The 20,831-nt window shown below is 38.0% G+C and overlaps 1 protein-coding gene and 1 pseudogene across 1 annotated transcript; one reads left to right on the top strand and one right to left on the bottom strand.

Annotated features, from left to right (window-relative positions):
- Positions 1–1,612: 1,612 nt before the first annotated feature.
- Positions 1,613–6,963, top strand: LOC126607380 (uncharacterized; annotated as a pseudogene).
- Positions 6,964–16,730: 9,767 nt separating this feature from the next.
- On the bottom strand, positions 16,731–20,619 carry LOC126609308 (uncharacterized). The gene is made up of 4 exons (XM_050277253.1): positions 20,551–20,619; positions 20,080–20,191; positions 17,294–17,453; positions 16,731–16,963 (listed from the first exon to the last, which is right to left on the bottom strand). The coding sequence occupies exons 1-4, from the start codon at positions 20,617–20,619 to the stop codon at positions 16,753–16,755; spliced, it is 552 nt and encodes a 183-aa protein (XP_050133210.1). The 3' UTR covers positions 16,731–16,752.
- Between the last annotated feature and the right edge of the window lie 212 nt (positions 20,620–20,831).

Below are 20,831 nucleotides of genomic sequence, written 5' to 3'. Positions count from 1 at the left end.
AAATGTTTTAAATTGACGATTGAATTAGTTCATTGTATTCATATAGGGTTAAAGAGTGTAACTGTCAAAAATCATCAAAATCGGAGTTAAAATAACCGTTAAATAGTGAATTTTCGTTTACAACCATTGAAACGTTTTGTCCTGTAACTTTACCTTTGAACGTTTTTTTTTTGAGATTTTTTGCGTATGCGATCTCGAAGCATATACAAACAAGTTTGACGGTTGGATCGTTGAAATTAGTCTCGTAGAATGCGTATCCCATTAAAACGATATATTTCCTAACACTTAGATTTTATTTATACTTGCATCAACTATAACATAAGATTTTATGGTATCCACTTGTGTAAATATTTTAAATTGACGATCGAATTGGTTCATTGTATTCATATAGGGTTAAAGAGTGTAGCTGTAAAAAATCATCAAAATTGGAGTTAAAATAACCGTTAAATAGTGAATTTTCGTTTACAACCGTCGAAACATTTTGTCCCGTAACTTTAACTTTGAACGTTTTTTTTGTTGAGATTTTTTGCGTATGCGATCTTGAAGCATATACAAACAAGTTTGACGGTTGGAGCATTGAAACTAGTCTCGTAGAATGCGTATCCCATTAAAACGATATATTCCCTAACACGTAGATTTTATTTATACTTGCATCAACTATAACATAAGATTTTATGGTATCCACTTGTGTAAATGTTTTAAATTGACGATCGAATTAGTTCATTGTATTCATATAGGGTTAAAGAGTGTAGCTATAAAAAATCATCAAAATCGGAGTTAAAATAACCGTTAAATCGTGAATTTTCGTTTATAACCGTCGAAACGTTTTGTCCCGTAACTTTACCTCTGAACGTTTTTTTTTTGAGATTTTTTTGCGTATGCGTTCTTGAAATATATACAAACAAGTTTGACGGTTGGATCATTGAAACTAGTCTTGTAGAATGCGTATCCCATTAAAACGATATATTTCCTAACACTTAGATTTTATTTATACTTGCATCAACTATAACATAAGATTTTATGGTATCCACTTGTGTAAATATTTTAAATTGACGATCAAATTAGTTCATTGTATTCATATAGGGTTAAAGAGTGAAGCTATAAAAAATCATCAAAATCGGAGTTAAAATAACCGTTAAATAGTGAATTTTTGTTTACAACCGTTGAAATGTTTTGTCCCGTAACTTTACCTCTGAACGTTGTTTTTTTGAGATTTTTTGCATATGCGATCTCGAAGCATATACAAACAAGTTTGATGGTTGGATCGTTGTATTATGTTTCGTACAATGCGTATCGCATCAAGTTTATTGGTATATATGTATATATATATTTATTAAGTTGATTTAAATGTATTAATTTTTTACGTATAACACTTAAGAAATCGAATGATATGGAAGTAGCTACCAATTTATTAGTCATGTTTTGTTATAAAAAAATATTATTGTGGGTTTTATATAATTGTGAAATTAAGGATTTTATATTATTGTAGGTTGTATAAAAAATTTTAAATAAAATTTACCTTGCGCGACGTCTAATTGTACACCTACGTTGCGCCAGTTGTCATAAATTTGGCGGTACAAGTGAAAAAAATTAGCGCTTATTTTGAGTTTTCCAACTTTGGCCAAAATATTCCCAGACCCTGACTCTCTCTCACTCGGTCTCTCTTCCCTCTCGCTCATCACGCCCGCTCTCTCCCGTAGCCTTCCTCCTCTTCACTCATCACGCTTGAACGCCAAATCTTGAACCCCAAAGCGCCCCAATCTCGAACCCCACTGTCGGTTGTCTCTCTCCCTCTCGTTCTATACGACGGGCAGCCACCACCCCCTTCGTCGTGCTTGTCTCTCTCCTTCAAAGTAAGTGTAATTACAAATTATGTAATTGTGAAATTAAGGATTTTGGTTGTGAATTGAGATGAATTTTAGAATTTAGGGTTTTAATTTGGGATAAATTACTAGGGCATGGGATGGATTTCAGGGTTTTAAAATTTGTTAATGGGAATTAGGGTTTTAATTTTGAAATGGGGATTGAATCAAGGTTTTTATTTGGGATAAATTATTAGGAAATGGGCTGAATTTTAGGGTTTAAGAATTTCATTGGTGTTGTTTCTTGTTTGCAGTTTGAAGCAATTTCATTATAGATTTTCACTTACTAGATTTTTCATGAAACCCTAACTTCCCCTGGTTTTTGAAAGTGGTCAAGGATCCGGCAGTGTAGCACATGTATCAGAAGTGTGATAATTACCCAGATTGAGTGAACGCCTGCATAACAGCCGTAGTTTCCCTCACAAGTTGAGTAACAGGGATAGGTTCCTGTTAGTGTTGAGGTACACTGCAAACGACCAAATTTTAACACTGGTGCTTTCATATGAATGAAGCATATTTGTTATGTTATTCGTGACAGTAATTCTCTTAAAATGGGTGATCTCTTTCCAGGTTAATTCAATCTTGATTGGTGAACTCTGACTCATTCTACGACCACAACCCTGTACTAGTTATCTAAATCAAACAACAGTTAGTATTTAAGAGATGTCTGTTAGGCCACAATAAGAAACAAACTCAATCTTCTGTTGGATTTCATGGTTTCAAGCTTAGTGAATCTGTAAGTATTCTTGTGCTGTTAGCTTTGCTTTGCCTCCATGTTTATAAATCTCTGAGCTACTTTGTTATTGAGCTTTGATTCAGTTAAGTTGCCCCCTTTGACATTTTAACCTTTTTTTTTATTATTGATTCATATACGATTGCTTGTGTTTCATCGTTCAAAGTGTTTATAGTCGAACATCGAATAGGATCTAAACTTGTGGTTGACTCAGTTCGTCTAAATCATAGTGTTTGTGCCTTCTTTGTGAAGGAGTCAGGACCTCTGATCAGTTGGTAGTGACACACCACCATGAGAATAAGGCCTCATTGGATTTACTGATGAGGAATTACAGATGTTGTTTGTATCGTTATTGATCATTGAATTTTTGTGTTCATTGTATTGGACCTCTTGAATCCAACTTCTTTGATTGTGCGTTTAATCATTTCATATCAGATATTGTTGCTTACTAAGCTTTGTAGCTCACCCTTTTCATATCAGGTTAATTCAATCTTGATTGCTAAACTAACAATCTGTCATGTAGTAAGTATAACAATCTGACCATAATCTGTTGGAACTGCACTTAATGAAATTACAGTTAACCATCTTAGTAAAAGGTTTCTCTTTTAAATTGCACTTGTAATTACCATACCAAAATCTTACAGTGGAATCTCAATATAAAAAACAGAGATAATGCAATTTGGTTTTGCCTCATTATAAGACCTGTTCCTTTGATTTTTTTTTTTCTACTTCCGTCATAATGTATTTTAAATTCCACGTAAATTTTGTTTTTTTATGGTAGTCAATAGTTACCAATTGATATTCCTAATTGTTTCAACAGTGATACTGGAGAAATTTATGCACAGAAACTTGATAACTTTGTTTAAAAGCGACTGAAATCAGAACGGGCTGCTTCTGTAAGCTTCAGCAATATCTAATGTTCAGTTTTAATTTTGTTGCTTTCCATATTAAGTAAATGATTGTTGTGGGTTGATCCTTGTTTCTCATGTAGTCTACCTATATCTGTTGATCCCAAAAAACAAGTCTACATCTCTCTTTTACTAAAAAGTGTATAGATGTCGCGGTTGATCACTCGTCGTCGGAGTGTGACCGAGGCGGCTCCCTCATTATCAGCATCTATTGCTCTAAGCGTGAGTGCTCCATTGATTGGGGAGCCTACACCCCTTATTGAGGCTACTCCTACGGCATCCCAGGTGCTCGTCTCATCGACATCATCAGTGTCGATTCAGCCGCTCAGTGCACAGCGGCCTCACCGGTGCCGCCGCGAGCCGGAGCCTTCTGATCATACTTCCTTAGTATCCAGAGTTGAGGATGAGGCCTCCCATCCAGGTAGTTTTTTCTAATTCTCGATCACTACGTTGTATTTTTTTTTCCATTTAAAATTATTATTTTTATGATGATGAAAATTTGCTGGATTGTGAAAATGTGTTGCGGGTCGTGAATTACCGTTATTTTACTGTTTTAAGGTTTTGGGAAATGCTATACTATTAGGGGAGGTTGTGTCAAATTTTGTGTACAAATTTAAGCTTACGGTTTTCACCATTTAAATATTTTTGGCTAGCTAAAAAATACACTAGGGGGCCTAGTCGAATGCTAAAGTCGGCTCAGAGCGTACGTATGACTAGCTCCAAGATCAAGATTCAGTATGACCCGCGACATTGTGGAGCGGCTACCTCACAACAGCATAGTGGCGTCGCTAGTGGCTGTGGTGTTGTTATTAAGCAAAATTGTCCTATGCAGTGGGACTCTTGGGCAGATATTCCTCAGAGGACGAAGGAACTGGTGCGAGACAAGTTGTCGGTTAGTATATTAATTTTTAGCCTTTGTCATTTCTTTAAAGTTGTTGGTTAGTATATTAATTTTTAGCCTTTATCATTTTTTTAGTTTTGTTTACAAATATTAAAAACCAAAATATATTATCTTAATATTATTAAATTTCTTACTATTATTTTATAGTTTTTCATATTCGTAGGTCGTTTTTGATCTTAAGGACATATCCCCTGAGGCCATGACCTACTTAGAGGAGGGCTTAGCAACCCGGTACAAACATTGGAAGAACTATCTTCACACGCATTTTCAGCGATACGATGATCCGAAGGTTGCTCGCCTACATGGTTGCCCAATCGAGTTGAAGGACCGGCCAGAGGATTGGGAGTGGCTCTGCAAACATTTTACGGACCCAAAATTTGTGGTATGTACGTAATATTTTAATAATAATTTATTATTGTTTTAGTTATTTTTAAAGCTTTTTTTATTAATTTATTTCAAATAGTCACACTAACATGTATATTGTGTGTTTAACAGAATAAATCTCTTGCTGGCAAGAAAGCTCGGGACTCAAAGACACTTCTTCACCATTCTGGTTCGAAGCCCTTTTCGTATAGGCTTGAGGCACGATGTTAGGTATATTAATTTTGAAATTTTATACAATTTATTTATTATTATTGATTAATAAAATTTTCTTAATGTTTTTTTCTTCAGGGGGTTCTAAGTTCCCAGAGATCGACACGTTCGAGGAAGTTTACGTTCGACCTGGAAATGAGATCTCTGAGCACCTTCATGTAAGTATATGTAATTGTTATTATTCTTATATGTATGAATTGTTCAAATATTGTTTATATTCTGTTATTAAACATTATATGGAAACGATAGGAGATAGGGTGAGGCCAAATCAGCCATAACCCAATCAGACAAATTTAAGTTACAATGTATCCTCAACAAGGATGTCGAGAATAAAAGTAGGCTAGTAAGCCATTCACATTAATTGACTACCAACATTCAAACTAGACTTGGCTAAGCAGTGAGCAACATCATTGGCTTGACGTCCGTGGGTGCACCGGACTTCAGTGATTGTAGCAAGAGCACATTTCGACCCTACAATGTCTCTGTCCAACTGATGACAAGTTGATGGAAGGGTCAGATAAGGCTCTTGCAATCTGAAGTGAATTTCCTTGAATTTTAGATTTTTTTATTGGTGCCTTTTGAGGGTTTTGTGAGGGTGGGGGCAAAAATTCGATGTTATAGTTGGAACTTCTAAAGTTGGGATAATGGGTTTGGTTGATGTGTTTCTTTGGTGTGATAAATCTCGGTCCTGGTATTGAATTTTGTTATATTTATGTGTTTACTGTTGTCGGAGAATTAAACATAATTACTTTACTGGATATTGAACAAGAGTTGGTATGTAGTGTAGTTGATGCTAAATGAAGTTTCAATGGTTACATTCCTTGAAGTATTGGTCCTTATAATTCAGTTGCTGCTAGAGATTGGTTGACAATTACAACTATGCTAAATCAGTTGAATAGTGGGGTTCGCTCTGCAATACATGCTGAAGGTTCACGGTTATTTTTCATGTCACAAAACTCTTCTACATTTTCACTGCTATTTTGCGTGTCACGGAATTCTTTTAGTGAGAAAGTCCATCCATGGCAGGTGGTTTGAAATAAAAAATGAACCTTGAATTCTAGCGATCAATTATTTTTAACAGGCACGATGTACTCACTTGGATCATTATTGCTTGCCTTTTGTGTAAATGATTATGTGGATTTGAATTTTTCTGCATACGATGTTCTTGAGACGTGAGATTTTGAATTCTAAGCTTTATATTTTCCCTTGTTTATCTCATACGTGGTTGGTGATTCAAATTCACAAGGGTTTACAATTCAAATATCAACTATTATGAAGTGTGCATTGGCTTGCTGGAGATGTTTGTCTTCTTGAAGAAATGAATGAAGATGTTTGTCCCCTATTGAATTTATTTTTACAGGCTCTTATGGTGGAAAAGCGCGCTACTGTTGTCCAAGAAGCAACATCACAATTTCCCCCGGATACCCCGATCGAGGACGTCACGGTACCCAAGGATCCAGGTTTTCAGATCGTGACTGATGTGATGGAGCAAAACTTCGGTTGTCGTCATGGTAAGGTTGTTCGGTGCATGGGAAAAGCGCGAGTTCGTGAGACGAGTGCCTCTTCTTCCAACTCGAACACAGCAGAGGTTGATGCATTGAAGGAGCAACTGACAACCCTACAGGGTTAGCTTGAGATCCAGGGCAAGCAGATGAGAGCCCAGGGCGAGCAGATGAAATAGTAGATGAGGGTCTAGGCTGAGCAGATGAAGGAGCAGATGAGGGCCCAGGGCGAGCAAATGAAGGAGCATATGAGAGACCTTGTACGAGCCATACAGACGTCCGGCCTCCAAATCTCACTACCAGTACCTGATCTTGCTACACCTTCGACTTTCGAGCCACTTCAACCTGCCGATACCTAGTAGCCTGATGTATAGAAGACTACTTGTAATTTTTTCTTTTTTGTTCGAACATCTTGTATGTACATTTTCATATATTTTATAATTAAATACTTTTATTTGCTTAATTAATTATTGTTTAGAATTTAATTACAATATTTATTAAAAATCTAAAAATTAGTATTTTTGGTTTTGGCCAAAAATATTATTTTTGTTGTAAACATTCCTAGTTTAAGTATGATTGTGTAAATCCTAGATAAGATTTGATTCTAGTTATCCTTTCCTATTACAACTTGTATTACTTGGAGAAGAAGGAATATCTTCTCTCCCTTTACTACTATAAATAAAGGCACAATGTAGGAGGGATAACAACACACACATTCCCCTACAATTCTACAAACACACATCTCTCTCCTCTCTCTCTGCCGCCAGCCCTAGTCCCTCTGTCAGATAAAATAGACCACAACACGTTATCAGCACGCTCCTACCGCTGCGCTTAGGAATCTGACGTTGGAGATTTTTTTTCTGCATCAAACCAGTTCATCCATATCATCACGCAATCAGGTTCTTTCCAAACAACGACTTTTAACTCGATATTTTGCAAGCCCTGATAGCATGAACATTCACCATGATGCATGACCCAACTTTACGTTTAACGTATTTTAGATTCTACATAAATTGTGTATGCTTCATAATCAAAATTGCTACAATTATGTGAATTTGATATTTGTCATGAATTGAATCTTACATATGTACATGCAATGAAACTATTATTTGCATATGCATCAACGTAAATATGTGATTCATTAAAATTATTGTAAAGAATAATCGTTAATATCTCACTCTTATTGTTCGCATTCAAACTAAGGTTTTCTAGTTTTTTGAATCTCTCTCTTTGAAGCAGTTGTAATTTCAAATTTGGCAATCGCAGTCATATAGTTTGCTTCAAATTTTGATTAAGGGCTTCCAGAATATTATTGAGGATGATCATGTATTTTCCGTTTGTAACTGGGTCAAGTTTTATGTCTTCTCCGAAGTTTAGTTTCTCAATATTAATAAAATCTCTTTTGTACTGAAGTTACAAAAAAAAATAAAAAATAAAAAATAAAATACAATAAAATAAATTAATTAATTCACTTATCATTATACAATATTTCTGCATATATTCTTTGCATATTTGTTTGCATATATATTTGTGTTTGCCTGCAGGAATATATGAACCTGAAGTTCATAATTACTTTGAAACCCGAAGTTTCTTATACACATGCCTTGTTTGAAAACCCGAAGTTTTCACTTAAATATATCACCCATGAAAACCCGAAGTTTTTCATGCAAAATTAAACCAATACATGTCTATTAGAACCTGTATGTTCTACTCCTATGTGAATGGATTGATTTTTCTCCATTACACTAACCACATCTTGTCCATCTATTTTGTGATAGGAACATGTCGAATTTGAACAAACTCGACTTCACCGCTTTGGAGGTTTCTGGAAGGAACTACCTCAAGTGGGTTCAAGATGTGAAGCTCCACCTCACTGCAAAGAACTTGCGTCCTGCTATTGAAGAAGCAACGGATGCACCTGTTGGCGAAGCTGAAAAAGCCACTGCTATGATCTTCATCCGAAGACATATCCATGACGCTCTACAAACTGAGTACCTTGCTGAGGAGGATCCACGTGCATTATGGGTCGCTTTGGCTGATCGTTTCGATCACCAAAAGGACATATTCTTGCCTGAAGCAAGACACGACTGGCAGCACTTGCGCTTCCAAGACTTTAAGTCTGTGAATGAATATAATTCTGAAGTTTGTCGAATCCGATCACTTCTCAAGTTTTGCAATGAAACTTTGACTGAAGAGGATCTCCTGGAGAAGACCTACTCGACCTTCTCTGCTTTTAATATTGTCCTGCAGCAACAATATAGAGCTCAGAAGTTCACTAAGTTCTCGGATTTGATCTCTGTTTTACTTCTTGCTGAAAAGCAGAACCAGCTGTTGATGAAGAATCATCAAGCTCGACCTACTGGGGCTACTGCTGTGCCTGAAGCACATTATAGCACTAATCAGCACCCAAAACACCAAAAGAGGCGTGGTAAGGGCGGCCAGAAGCCATCCCACCCAGGTCAACAGAGCCAAGGCCCATCCAAGGGAGGAAACAAAGCCCAGAAGCGCCCAAACCTCGCTCCCAAGGCCCCGAACTTCAAGAATAAGGGCAAAGCACCTGCCACAATGAATGACGATATGTGCTATCGTTGTGGTTCCAAGGACCATTGGTCTCGTATTTGCCGTGCTCCCAAGAAGGTTGTGGATGCATATCATTCTCGTCGTACGAAGTTTGAATCAAACTTCCTGCAAGTGGACGAACCGGAGACTACAAAGATGGAGGTTTCTGATTTTCAGGAGGATACCACTCCTATGGAAGATTAGAATCTTAGACATAGACTTATTTTTCAGTTAAAATAAGACAATTGGGGCCGAATTCCACCTTGTGGCCGAACCCCCACCTTGTTTTTTGGTTGATTTTGAACAATTTTCCTTTATGTTTTGGATTATTAGTTGGCGATTTATTTTGGATATTAAGTTTTTTCCTTGAATAAATGAAATTATTTTGAATTGATACTTGTTTTTATAAACTTTTATGCATGTGACCGATTCAAATTAATTTTTCATTCTAGGTATGACTAGTGGGAAAGTTAGTTGTCTGGCAGATAGTGCAACCACGCATACTGTTTTGCGTGAACGCATCTATTTCACTAACTTCGTACCTAAGAATGCACCTCTGACAACCCTCTCAGGCCCATCCAACCTGATCGAAGGATACGGTAAGGCACGTATAATGTTGTCCAATGGTACAATCTTGACCATTGCTGAGGCACTCTATTCTCCACGTTCCGGAAGAACGTTACTAAGTTTCAAGGACATTAGAGATAACAATTACCACGCTGAAACCCACGTAGAAAACGGAGTTGAATTTCTGTGCGTAACTTCCTACGAATATGGCCAGAAGCGTATTCTAGAGAAGATGGAGCGTAACCCGAGTGGTCTGTATACTACGACCATACGCCCCATAGAATGCCACTATGTGGCCGGCCCTACCACAGGGACCGCGCACGAAATTACACTTTGGCATGATCGTTTGGGACATCCTGGACGAATAGCGATGCGCCGTATCCTTAAAACTTCACACGGGCATCCACTAACCCGAAGCTTAGGTTCGATCCATGAAATTGCATGTCAAACATGTTCTATGGGAAAACTTATTACTAAGCCTTCTTATGACAAGATTCGTTCGAATCCTCCTATTTTTCTACAACGGATTCAGGGGGACATTTGTGGACCGATTCAACCTCCCTGCGGACCATTTAGCTATTTTATGGTTTTGGTTGACGCTTCTACACGTTGGTCACACGTGTGCTTGTTGTCCACAAGGAACGCTGCATTCTCCAAACTGTTGGCTCAGGTTATCAAGCTCAGGGCTCACCACCCTGATTATCCGATCAAATCTATTCGATTGGATAATGCTGGAGAATTCACATCTAAAACTTTTGATGACTATTGCATGTCGGTTGGGGTTGAAGTTGAACATCCTGTACCCCATGTTCACACCCAGAACGGCCTGGCAGAGGCTTTCATTAAGCGTTTACAAATGATTGCTCGATCGTTGGTCATACGTACCAAGCTCCCGATCGCTGCTTGGGGCCATGCAATATTGCACGCAGCAAAGTTGGTCCGCCTGAGGCCTGTTGCGACACAACCATTTAGTGCCCTTCAGTTGGTCACCGGATGCGAACCCGACATATCGCATCTGCGCGTTTTTGGTTATGCGGTCTATGTGCCGATCTCGCCGCCCTTACGTACAAAAATGGGGCCTCAGCGAAGGATGGGAATCTATGTCGGATATGATTCTCCTTCGATTATTCGTTACTTAGAACCTTTGACAGGCGATCTGTTTACCGCTCGTTTCGCGGATTGTCACTTCTATGAGATCGTCTTCCCGTCGTTAGGGGGAGATAAGAACGTCAACGTTCCTAATGAACGACGCGAATTATCGTGGACGACTCCCACTTTGTCTCATTTAGATCCCCGCACCGCTCAGTCTGAAGCTGAAGTGCAGCGCATATTAGATCTCCAGAGCATAGCTCAGAGCATGCCAGATGCTTTCACCGATCTAGCGCGCGTGACAAGATCACATATTCCAGCTGCGAATACGCCTGCAAAGATGGATGTACCAAATGTACGACGGACTACCCTCCTGGAAGCCCGGGACGCCAATTCTGGTGATCCACGTACATTAGCGGCTAGCCAATCATTTGCCCCTACACAAAAGCGTGGCAGACCCCTTGGTTCAAAGGATTCACACCCCCGGAAGAGGAAAACCACGGCACAAGGTCCTGAAGAGCCTACCGTGAATCCGACTATCGCTTACTCATTTTACCCAACTCATGAGGAAATTCTAGATTATGGAAGCGTCCTTGAAGAGACGAATCCTCCTCCCGAGAATCGTGAGATTTCGGTCTATTATGCTAGCTTAGATGATGTGTGGCGTAGAAATGAGATGATTGTCGACGATGCATTAGCATTTGCAGTAGCTACTGAGATCATGTTGAGCGATGACATTGAACCGCGTTCCGTTGATGAATGTCGACGTAGAGCTGATTGGTCAAACTGGAAACAAGCAATCCAAGTCGAACTTGATTCACTTGCGAAACGTAAGGTGTTTGGACCTGTAGTTCCTACTCCTCCACATGTGAAGCCCGTTGGCTACAAGTGGGTTTTCGTTTGGAAGCGTAATGAGAAGAACGAAATTGTGCGATACAAAGCTCGTCTTGTAGCACAAGGTTTCTCACAACGCCCCGGGATTGACTATGACGAAACTTACTCACCCGTTATGGATGTGATTACTTTTCGATACCTTATCAGTTTGGTAGTTTCCGAAAAACTGGATATGCAGCTGATGGACGTAGTAACCGCGTATCTCTATGGGGATCTTGATACGGAAATTTATATGAAAGTTCCCGAAGGACTTACATTGACTGGTTCAAATATTTCCAAACCCCGGAACACGCTCTCAATTCGGCTGAGGCGTTCACTATACGGTTTGAAACAATCCGGAAGAATGTGGTATAACCGTTTAAGTGAGTATTTGACTAGTCAGGGATATGTGAATAACGAACTATGCCCTTGTGTGTTCATTAAGAAGTCACATTCCGGATTTGCGATTGTTGCAGTATATGTCGATGACATGAATCTCATCGGAACTCCTGAAGAGCTCGCGAGAACTGCTTCGCACCTGAAGTCGGAATTTGAGATGAAAGATCTAGGTAAGACTTGATACTGTCTCGGCCTCGAGATAGAGCATTGTTCGGATGGAATCCTAGTACATCAATCGAACTACACCCAGAAGGTGTTGCGCCGTTTTAATGAGGATAAAGCGAAGCCTTCGAGTACTCCTATGGTCGTTCGTACGCTAGATGCAAAGCGAGATCCCTTCCGTCCGAAGGAGGATGATGAAGAGATTTTGGAGCCTGAAGTTCCTTATCTAAGTGCGATAGGCGCTTTATTGTACTTAGCTCAATGCACTAGACCCGACATCTCCTTCGCTGTTAATCTTTTGGCAAGATACAGCAATGCACCAACACGCAGACATTGGACTGGCGTGAAAGACATCTTCCGTTACCTTAAGGGTACTACGGATTTGGGCTTATTCTATCCCTACGAATCCTCGAGTGATGCCGCACCCTATGCTCATCGGGTTGATTCTCGCCTTATTGGTTATGCCGACGCTGGATACTTATCTGATCCGCACAAGGCGCGTTCTCAAACGGGTTATGTCTTTACCGTTGGAGGCACCGCAATATCTTGGAGGTCAACTAAACAGACCTTAGTTGCCACTTCGTCTAACCATGCTGAAATTCTCGCCTTACATGAAGCAACTCGGGAATGCTTTTGGTTGAGAGCAGTAGTGGGCCATATTCGAAGCTCCTGTGATCTTCATCCTGCCGTTAATGCCCCGACGACGATTTTTGAAGACAACGCAGCTTGCATCGAACAGCTCAAGAAGGGTTACATCAAAGGAGACAACACCAAGCATATTGCGCCGAAGTTCTTCTTTACACATCAACAACAAGAGCATCAGAAGATTGAAGTCACGCAAATCCGATCACAAGACAATCTGGCCGACCTCTTCACCAAATCACTACCGAAGGCGACGTTTCAGAAGCTTGTTCATGGAATTGGTATGCGTAAACTTTCTGAGTTGTAACTTTGCTATTTCTCTTTGGAATTATGTCAAACTCAGGGGGAGTATCTTCTAGATACTTGCTTGATCTTAATGTACTCTTTTTCCCTACGATTAGGAGCATTTTTCCCACTGGGTTTTTGCTACCTAACTAGGTTTTAACGAGGCACCCACCTTGGGCTGGTCATATCCCTGATGACGTCCTGTAGACGTTTCTTTTGACTTTGCATTTCTCATGCATTTTTCCTTAGACTATGGATTTTGTCCCTACTTGGGTTTTTGCCATAGCCTTAGGGTTTTTTAGTGAGACTTACTACTTATGCAAGTTCCTACCTTATTGAGAATAAGCGTTGTTCCTTGGAATCAATGTCGACGAGTCGACTTCCTCAACTTCTGCATGATGCTGAATCTACCTTGAGTATTTACACACTCAAGGGGGAGTGTTGTAAACATTCCTAGTTTAAGTATGATTGTGTAAATCCTAGATAAGATTTGATTCTAGTTATCCTTTCCTATTACAACTTGTATTACTTGGAGAAGAAGGAATATCTTCTCTCCCTTTACTACTATAAATAAAGGCACAATGTAGGAGGGATAACAACACACACATTCCCCTACAATTCTACAAACACACATCTCTCTCCTCTCTCTCTCTGCCGCCGGCCCTAGTCCCTCTGTCAGATAAAATAGACCACAACAATTTTTTCAATTTTTAATAAGGCTTTGCGCGACGTAGGTTAGGTAGCGCAAAGATGTAGTTTTGGCCAAAAATATTTTTTTATAAGGCTTTGCGCGACATAGGCTAGGTCGCGCAAAGATGTGGTTTTGGCCAAAAATATTTTTTTATATTTTTTAATAAGGCTTTGCGCGACGTAGGCTACGTCACGCAAACAGGCTTTGCGCGACGAACATGGGCATACGTCGTGCAAAGCCTGTTTGCGCGACGCATGCCCATGTTCGTCGCGCAAAGCCTTCTGTCACTGCCTTTGCACGACGAAGGTTTGTTGTACTAAGTTTTGCGCGATGTTTTGGGACTTTGCGCGACGAAGGACTTGCGTCGCGCAAAGTGTTTTTGGTACTAGTGTTATTTGTTTTCTATGGATGCATACTTAGTAAGCATATCTAGGATTCTAATGCTATGAATATGTGTGTGCCTGCCCTTGTCGAATGAGGACCTACATATGTTCTAGAGTAGTACTTGTTAATTGCGATTAACATGTGAACCAATTTCTAGGATAAGTAAGACAATGCTAGTACTTACGATGCCTTGTGATGACTCAAACTTTTTTCGTTCTTAATGATTTCTTCTTGTTAAATCTATGAACACGCCATTCTAGATTGCATGCTAGGAACTAAGTTAAGTTGAAAACGCCATTCTCTTAACATACTACGTAAGAAAGAGTAATATGTTGAATTCTAACATTGAGCCAACTTGAGCATCTTCATCCGGAAATAAAAGAAATTTGAATGAAACATAACATGTTTGCATGATTATTTGGTGGTGGATAACAATACCCCTAACTCGTTTTTCTTAATTTGTGAACTACTTAATATCTGTTTCTGTCCTGTTTTTGTTCGATTTAATTTAAATAGCAAATCAACTCCAAAAAACCCAAAAATTTGTGTGAGTGTAGCTCTTTGTGTCTAGTATCTGCATATAAAAGTTCGTAGAATTTAGATAAGTGTAAGTCGGTCTAATAATTATTTTTCGGTGGCTGGTCAGTAGGGACAGCAACTAGTTTTTGTGACATTATAAGTAGTTACATAAAACAATCTTCTGCGGGAAAGACCCTTATTTTCATATGCTACAATTGACAAATCTTATTGTTAATAAGGAAAATCAATAGGACATTTGTGTGCTACTTTATGGTGTGCATCCTATCAATGCCTCACAATCTTATGTCTTAAATTGCTCTTTAGATCATCTATTTATACTAATAGATGACAAAATCCTAATAAGACAAAACCCTACAATACATAAGAAACCAAGTTATACACACACACCTACACATGTAGGGATGGACAATGGTTATGGCGGACGGGTAACTGCGGTTATTTATCCATAACCGTTTATGTTCATACCCGCATAACCGTTTACTCTTTGGATAATTGCATAAACGGTTAACCCATACCCATAACCATTTATAAACGGTTAACCATACCCATAACCGTGTACCCATTTAACCATAACCATTTACCCGTTTACCCATTTATCATTTTTTTACCCATTGACCCCTTTTTTCACCCATCTACATGTTTTTTTTAACAACTTGAAAATTACAAAAGAAAAATTTGTCATAATTTTCGTTTTTTGACAATTAAACACCGTTATAGGTACATTTTAGCATGCATTTCCCTATTGTAATCATTTAAGTCATTATACAATTCCAATCATTCAAATAATAATTTACGAACGATATTTTTTTGCTACACCCAAACAAATCTTTAATTATAATCCATATGATTACAAAGTAAAGCTTCTAAAAACAAAAAATAGTCATTATCTTGAATACTAAATTATTCAAAGTTGCAAAATAACGTCAATTAACCTTGTCAGTTGTAACTTTATGGTAAAGTTAAAGGAACTAAAAGCTTCTTTCTTAACTTGAACATAACCAATTCCAAAAGTACAGAATATCAATTGGTTCACAATCTTCCACATTTTCAAATATTCCACAAACACTTTTTGTCCATCGACATTTTCTCCTCCAAATAATCAAAACCAACAAAAATTCATCTCAGGTTCTTTCAATTCCAACTTCATAGCAGCAAAAAATTGACGTTAATTCTAATTACTTTTCAATTACGGTTTTAATTTTTTTTTATTTTACATATATTAAAATTAAATGGGATACCGAACCAAAACTCTTGTCCCGATTCCCAAATCGAGATTTTCGGGAATCCTAATTTTGAGACTGATCCCAAACCAAATTTTCAGAAATCCCAATTTTCGAGAATCCCGAAATAGTTTCGGGATTTTGGGACAAATCGGGAATCCCGAAATAGTTTTGGGCTTTTGGACTAAAACTTGGCATATTGGGCTTAAAATTTAACCTTTTGAATATAAGGCCTCAACCTTCCATGTTTTCCCATGAACCAAAAGTTCTCTGCAAGAATGGGAATCCATGTCTTGAGGACAAAAAGTGACTGACAATATAGGGTGGAAGACTAAAAATGGTCTGGAAACGAACTTGGAGGAAGAACAACTTCAAAAAAATTTGAGATTAATAAAACTGTTAAATGTCGCGAGGAAAATCTGTTCTCCACTTATTATAGCTTACTGCGTATACTACTGTGCAATTCAAAAAACAAAACCCCAAGAAAGGGCATTCGATTCACCCACACATAGATGGCATTATCAAATGTAAACCATATCTATCAGAAAACTCCAGTTATAATGCCTTACGATGATGCTTAGACCAAATATGCTGATATACTAACATATTAAGAAGAGAATAACTTTAAACGTAACATAGTTGGCAATATAACAATTTCCTAACCAAAGGTTTTCTTTGGAGAACTTTTAAGAACCTCAATAGCATTAATACGAAATGTTAACCAATGCCCTCCCTAACAAAGAAGTTATGACAAGTATCAAATCATGAATGCATTTAACAAAAGAAAAATGAAACGAAATAAAACGACACTTACCCGAGTAGACCCCTACCTTGCCATGTTCTAGGTGTCATGGTTAAGTTGACTTGAGCACCCTGCCTTACAAGTATTACAGGTATCTCCAAGCTGCAAACCATCCTCTGCTGCTAGTGATGCATCAGATATCTCATCCACCAACGCAAAGGGTACGCTCACAATCACATCCATGTCCATGGCCTTGGTAGAACCAGTATGAACATTGGTTGAGGATGCAGATGCAACTACGTTGATGGTGCTGCATTAGAAACATCCCAAAATCCCATGGTTAATTCTGAACTCCATTCATCAATTTACACAAACTCTCGAAATTCATTTCAGCAACTGCAATTATTGCTACAACTATGAACTATGAATTATGAACTATCAACCCATAACAAATTTATGCTTCAATTGTGAGTCTGTGACATAAAAGAAACCCTAATCTCGAATTCCAACCACCCATTCAACCCCTAAACCCTCAGTATGCAGTATACTCTATATTCCAAGTGCTAAATTTCACAAACCCTAATCTCGAATTCCAACCCTAAATTAAAATTCAAACCCTAAATTAGCTTGTGAACTTTACCTAATTTGGGGGAGAATTGCACAGTGCACTGGATGACTGGAATCGAGAGAGATTGAGAAGGAGAGTGGCGTCGATGGTCGTGATTCGTGAAGGAAGGCTCGTCCACTGTGACTCTGTGTGGGATGAGAAATCCAAAGAGGTGATAGCGAGAGAGATGTGACTCAGGTGAGTCACTTGAGTGGCCGGATTCGAAAACGGAGAGACAAATCAGGTGGTGAGGTGAGGGTTTAAGTCTGAGGCAAGTCTTGAGAGAGAGTGAACGAACTAAGTGTCGAGAGAGACGAGAGAGACAAAGTGTAGGTGTAGGGTTTGATTTCTATTCAATGGTTGAGATTAAATCTCAACTGAATCCGACGGTTGTTACAATTTCAAATATAAATTTAAAAATTAAATAATATATATATTTTTTATTTCTGTTCGGTTTGGGAATACCCAAAAAACAAAAACTTGAAACCGATTCCTGTACCGAAAATTTCGGTTTGGTTCGGTATTGGGTACTAAATGTTTTGGGATCTTCGGTTTGGTATTTTTTCGGTATGGTTTCAGGAATTTTTTGGTTTAATTTGGGAAATTCGGTATTTTTTTCCACCCCTAGTTATAATTGTGGGTAATACCCATAATCGATGGATACCCATTATAACCGCTGGTAATACCCACAACCGGCCATTTAAATTTCACGAATAAATGGTTATATCCATTAGCGTTTATTCGTCTAAATGGTTACCCATAACCGTAATCGTGAACTTTAAATGGGCGGGTAACCGCGGTTACCCAAACCCATGGGTATTTTGCCCATTCCTACATACATACATACATACTGCAAGAGAAAAACGTGGTACTGTTCATTCACCAGTGTTCTTCCAATTTTTCCCTTCAATTGTTCTTCAAGTCTTGCATTTTTGGTCTATTACATAGTAAAATGATGGTTTTGACCCTGGGTGTCCAATAGGGGTGCGTTTGTTGCACCGGACTGTCTCGGACTGAACAGTTGCAGGGACTAAGCTGGACTGGCTTAGATTAGACTAAGTTGGACTAACTTAGTAAAGCGTTTGGTGCAGTGTCAGACTAAGAAGCAGGATAATGAAAAGATATTGTTCACTAGATTTGTGTTTGCTTAGACTAGGACTACGTTATTGTTCTATTTTAATAGCTCCAATAACTGTGCCCAATGCCCTAAAATTTTTGCCATTGTGTAATAGAGTAATGCTACAAATCTCATAATCTAAATTGGAGCATATTTTTTCCATGTATATTATGAATCTTAAAAAAGAAAGGACAATTGTTTTGTTTTTAGTACCTACTAATAGAATTGGGACATATTATAGTTGAGTTTAAGATGGCAAATTGGTGATCAAATATTTATAAATTTTTAGAATTCTTCAGCTTATCATATAATGACCAACATTACATTTCAAGTGGATGAGACTCCCCACCCCTTAAGGCACATTCAGGAAGCAAAGTGAGTGTTTGGGAACTTGAACTATGGAATTTCTCAACTCTATTCTATATAAAAGCTTTTGCAGCTAAGCTCTCACTGACTTATGGGATCCGTGTACACAAACTCTGAGCTCTTTTAATCCATATCCCTTCTCTAAGCTCTTTTAATCTGCAAATGTAACTTGGTTTAAACTCTATCACCCAAAAGAAGAAAAAGAAGATGCCCAATACATGCAACTTCAACAAATGCAAGTACATAAGAAGATACTTGTGACAAGTCAATCTTTGCCACTGATTGACTTTTAAAACATCATTCACTAAAACTTTCATCCAAGATATTTTACAAAATGCCAATTAACTATAGTATAGCATTCCAAAGTAAATCTCCATAATTTACAAAATCCTAGTTAACATTAGCCAAAATACTTCATAGTGCAAAGCTAAGTTAGAAGCCATAACCTAAGATTGTACAATTAATAAAATACATCAATGTCAAAAGGCACCACATAATATACTCATCCGCTTGCTTTGTCGCTTAAAAGCCTTTGGACGAACACTTTCTTGAGTTCCGAATTGATTGCCTTGAACACTCCCACATTTTGTGGGTTTTCCAAAATAAGAGTCAATGCATCAATTTGATCCATAGGCGAAAGACCCATTGCTCCAAGTTCGTTAGCTATGTCACTATGATCTGCAGTACCTTGAACTAAAGCTTCAGTTACCATTTGCATCCTCTTCCCACTTTCAACATAAAATTCTTTCAGTCCACTGATAATTACCTCGGTTCCATCACTTGAACTTCCCATAGCTCTTTTCCTCTTTCTTTGGCTATTTTCAGATGGGATGCTTTGTTGGTTCATTGAAGAAACAACATTTTCACCTCCAATATCACTTGCACCAACCTGATCATGACTTTGTTCCTCCATCATTTCAGCAGGGGTTTTGGCTACATTACTCGTAGCTTGATCTTTTCCAAATATATATGCAAATATATCATACAGTGGAAATGGTTTGCTTCTCCATCCATCGACTTCTTTATTTTTCTAAGATTATATCAACATAGAAAACTAAAATTTAGCATGCGTAACAAATATATCAGCAAGAATATATCTAATGTATAAATAAAATAGGATATGAACCTGCATATAAGTTTGCCATGCGTCATCACTGTCAACTTCAACGCACTTTTTGACATCATTCCATGCAAATCCACTTGTGTTTATTATGTCAAGGACCAAACTATATGTTTTTTTTCCATTTCTTCAACTTTGACTCAATATGTGGAGTTGCCTTTATATTTGAATTAGGACATAAAACATTGACAGCTTTCGCTATTTCAATCAAAGTACCTTGTTTGAAAGCACCTGTGTCACACCGTTGCTTCCGAGCAACAATATCCTCAAGAACGGATAGTAATACTTCTTCCTCAAATGCTTCCCATTTACGCCTTCTTCTTTTTGGCTATTGAGCAGCATTCAAATTATTATCGTTATCCATACCTAAACAAAAAATATTTGAATGTACTAAAATACAATACAAAGAAGCAATTTGCATAATATCCAATCAATTTGCATAATATCCAATTAATTTGCATACCATCCAATCAATAAATCGAATGACATTCACTGATAAGCAATATAATCATTTTGCTAATATCCAACATATGCATGATAAAAAGGAAAACTAAAATAAAATGTTATCATTAACACATATAGCTAGTTCGATTGCTGGTTCCTAATTGCTCTCCACTCATTATACATTTCATGAGCCATGGCATTCCTTTTTGCAGTTCACTGGTCAGATGTTTCAACACTACCAACATATTCACCTTCTTCTATATTTTGTCCATCTTCTATTATTGGAAAATTCTCCATTGGATCTACATACATCTCTTGCCTAATAAGATTGTGTAATAGGCATCAAGCGGTAATTATTCGACCTTGTGTCCTTATCGGATAGAGAGATGGACTCCTTAGTATCCTCCACCTTCCTTTTAGCAAGCCAAAACAGCATTCAATTACATTCCTTGCCTTAGAATGCTTCATGTTAAAATATTCTTCCTTATTAGAAGGTGTTCGTCCCTCCCATTCAGATAAATGAT

This window comes from Malus sylvestris, chromosome 16 (assembly GCF_916048215.2).
Source record: "Malus sylvestris chromosome 16, drMalSylv7.2, whole genome shotgun sequence".
In the NCBI taxonomy this organism is placed as follows: Eukaryota; Viridiplantae; Streptophyta; class Magnoliopsida; order Rosales; family Rosaceae; genus Malus; species Malus sylvestris.
The sequence above is the reverse complement of the archived record's forward strand: the minus strand, read 5'-3'. Positions and strand labels throughout refer to the sequence as shown.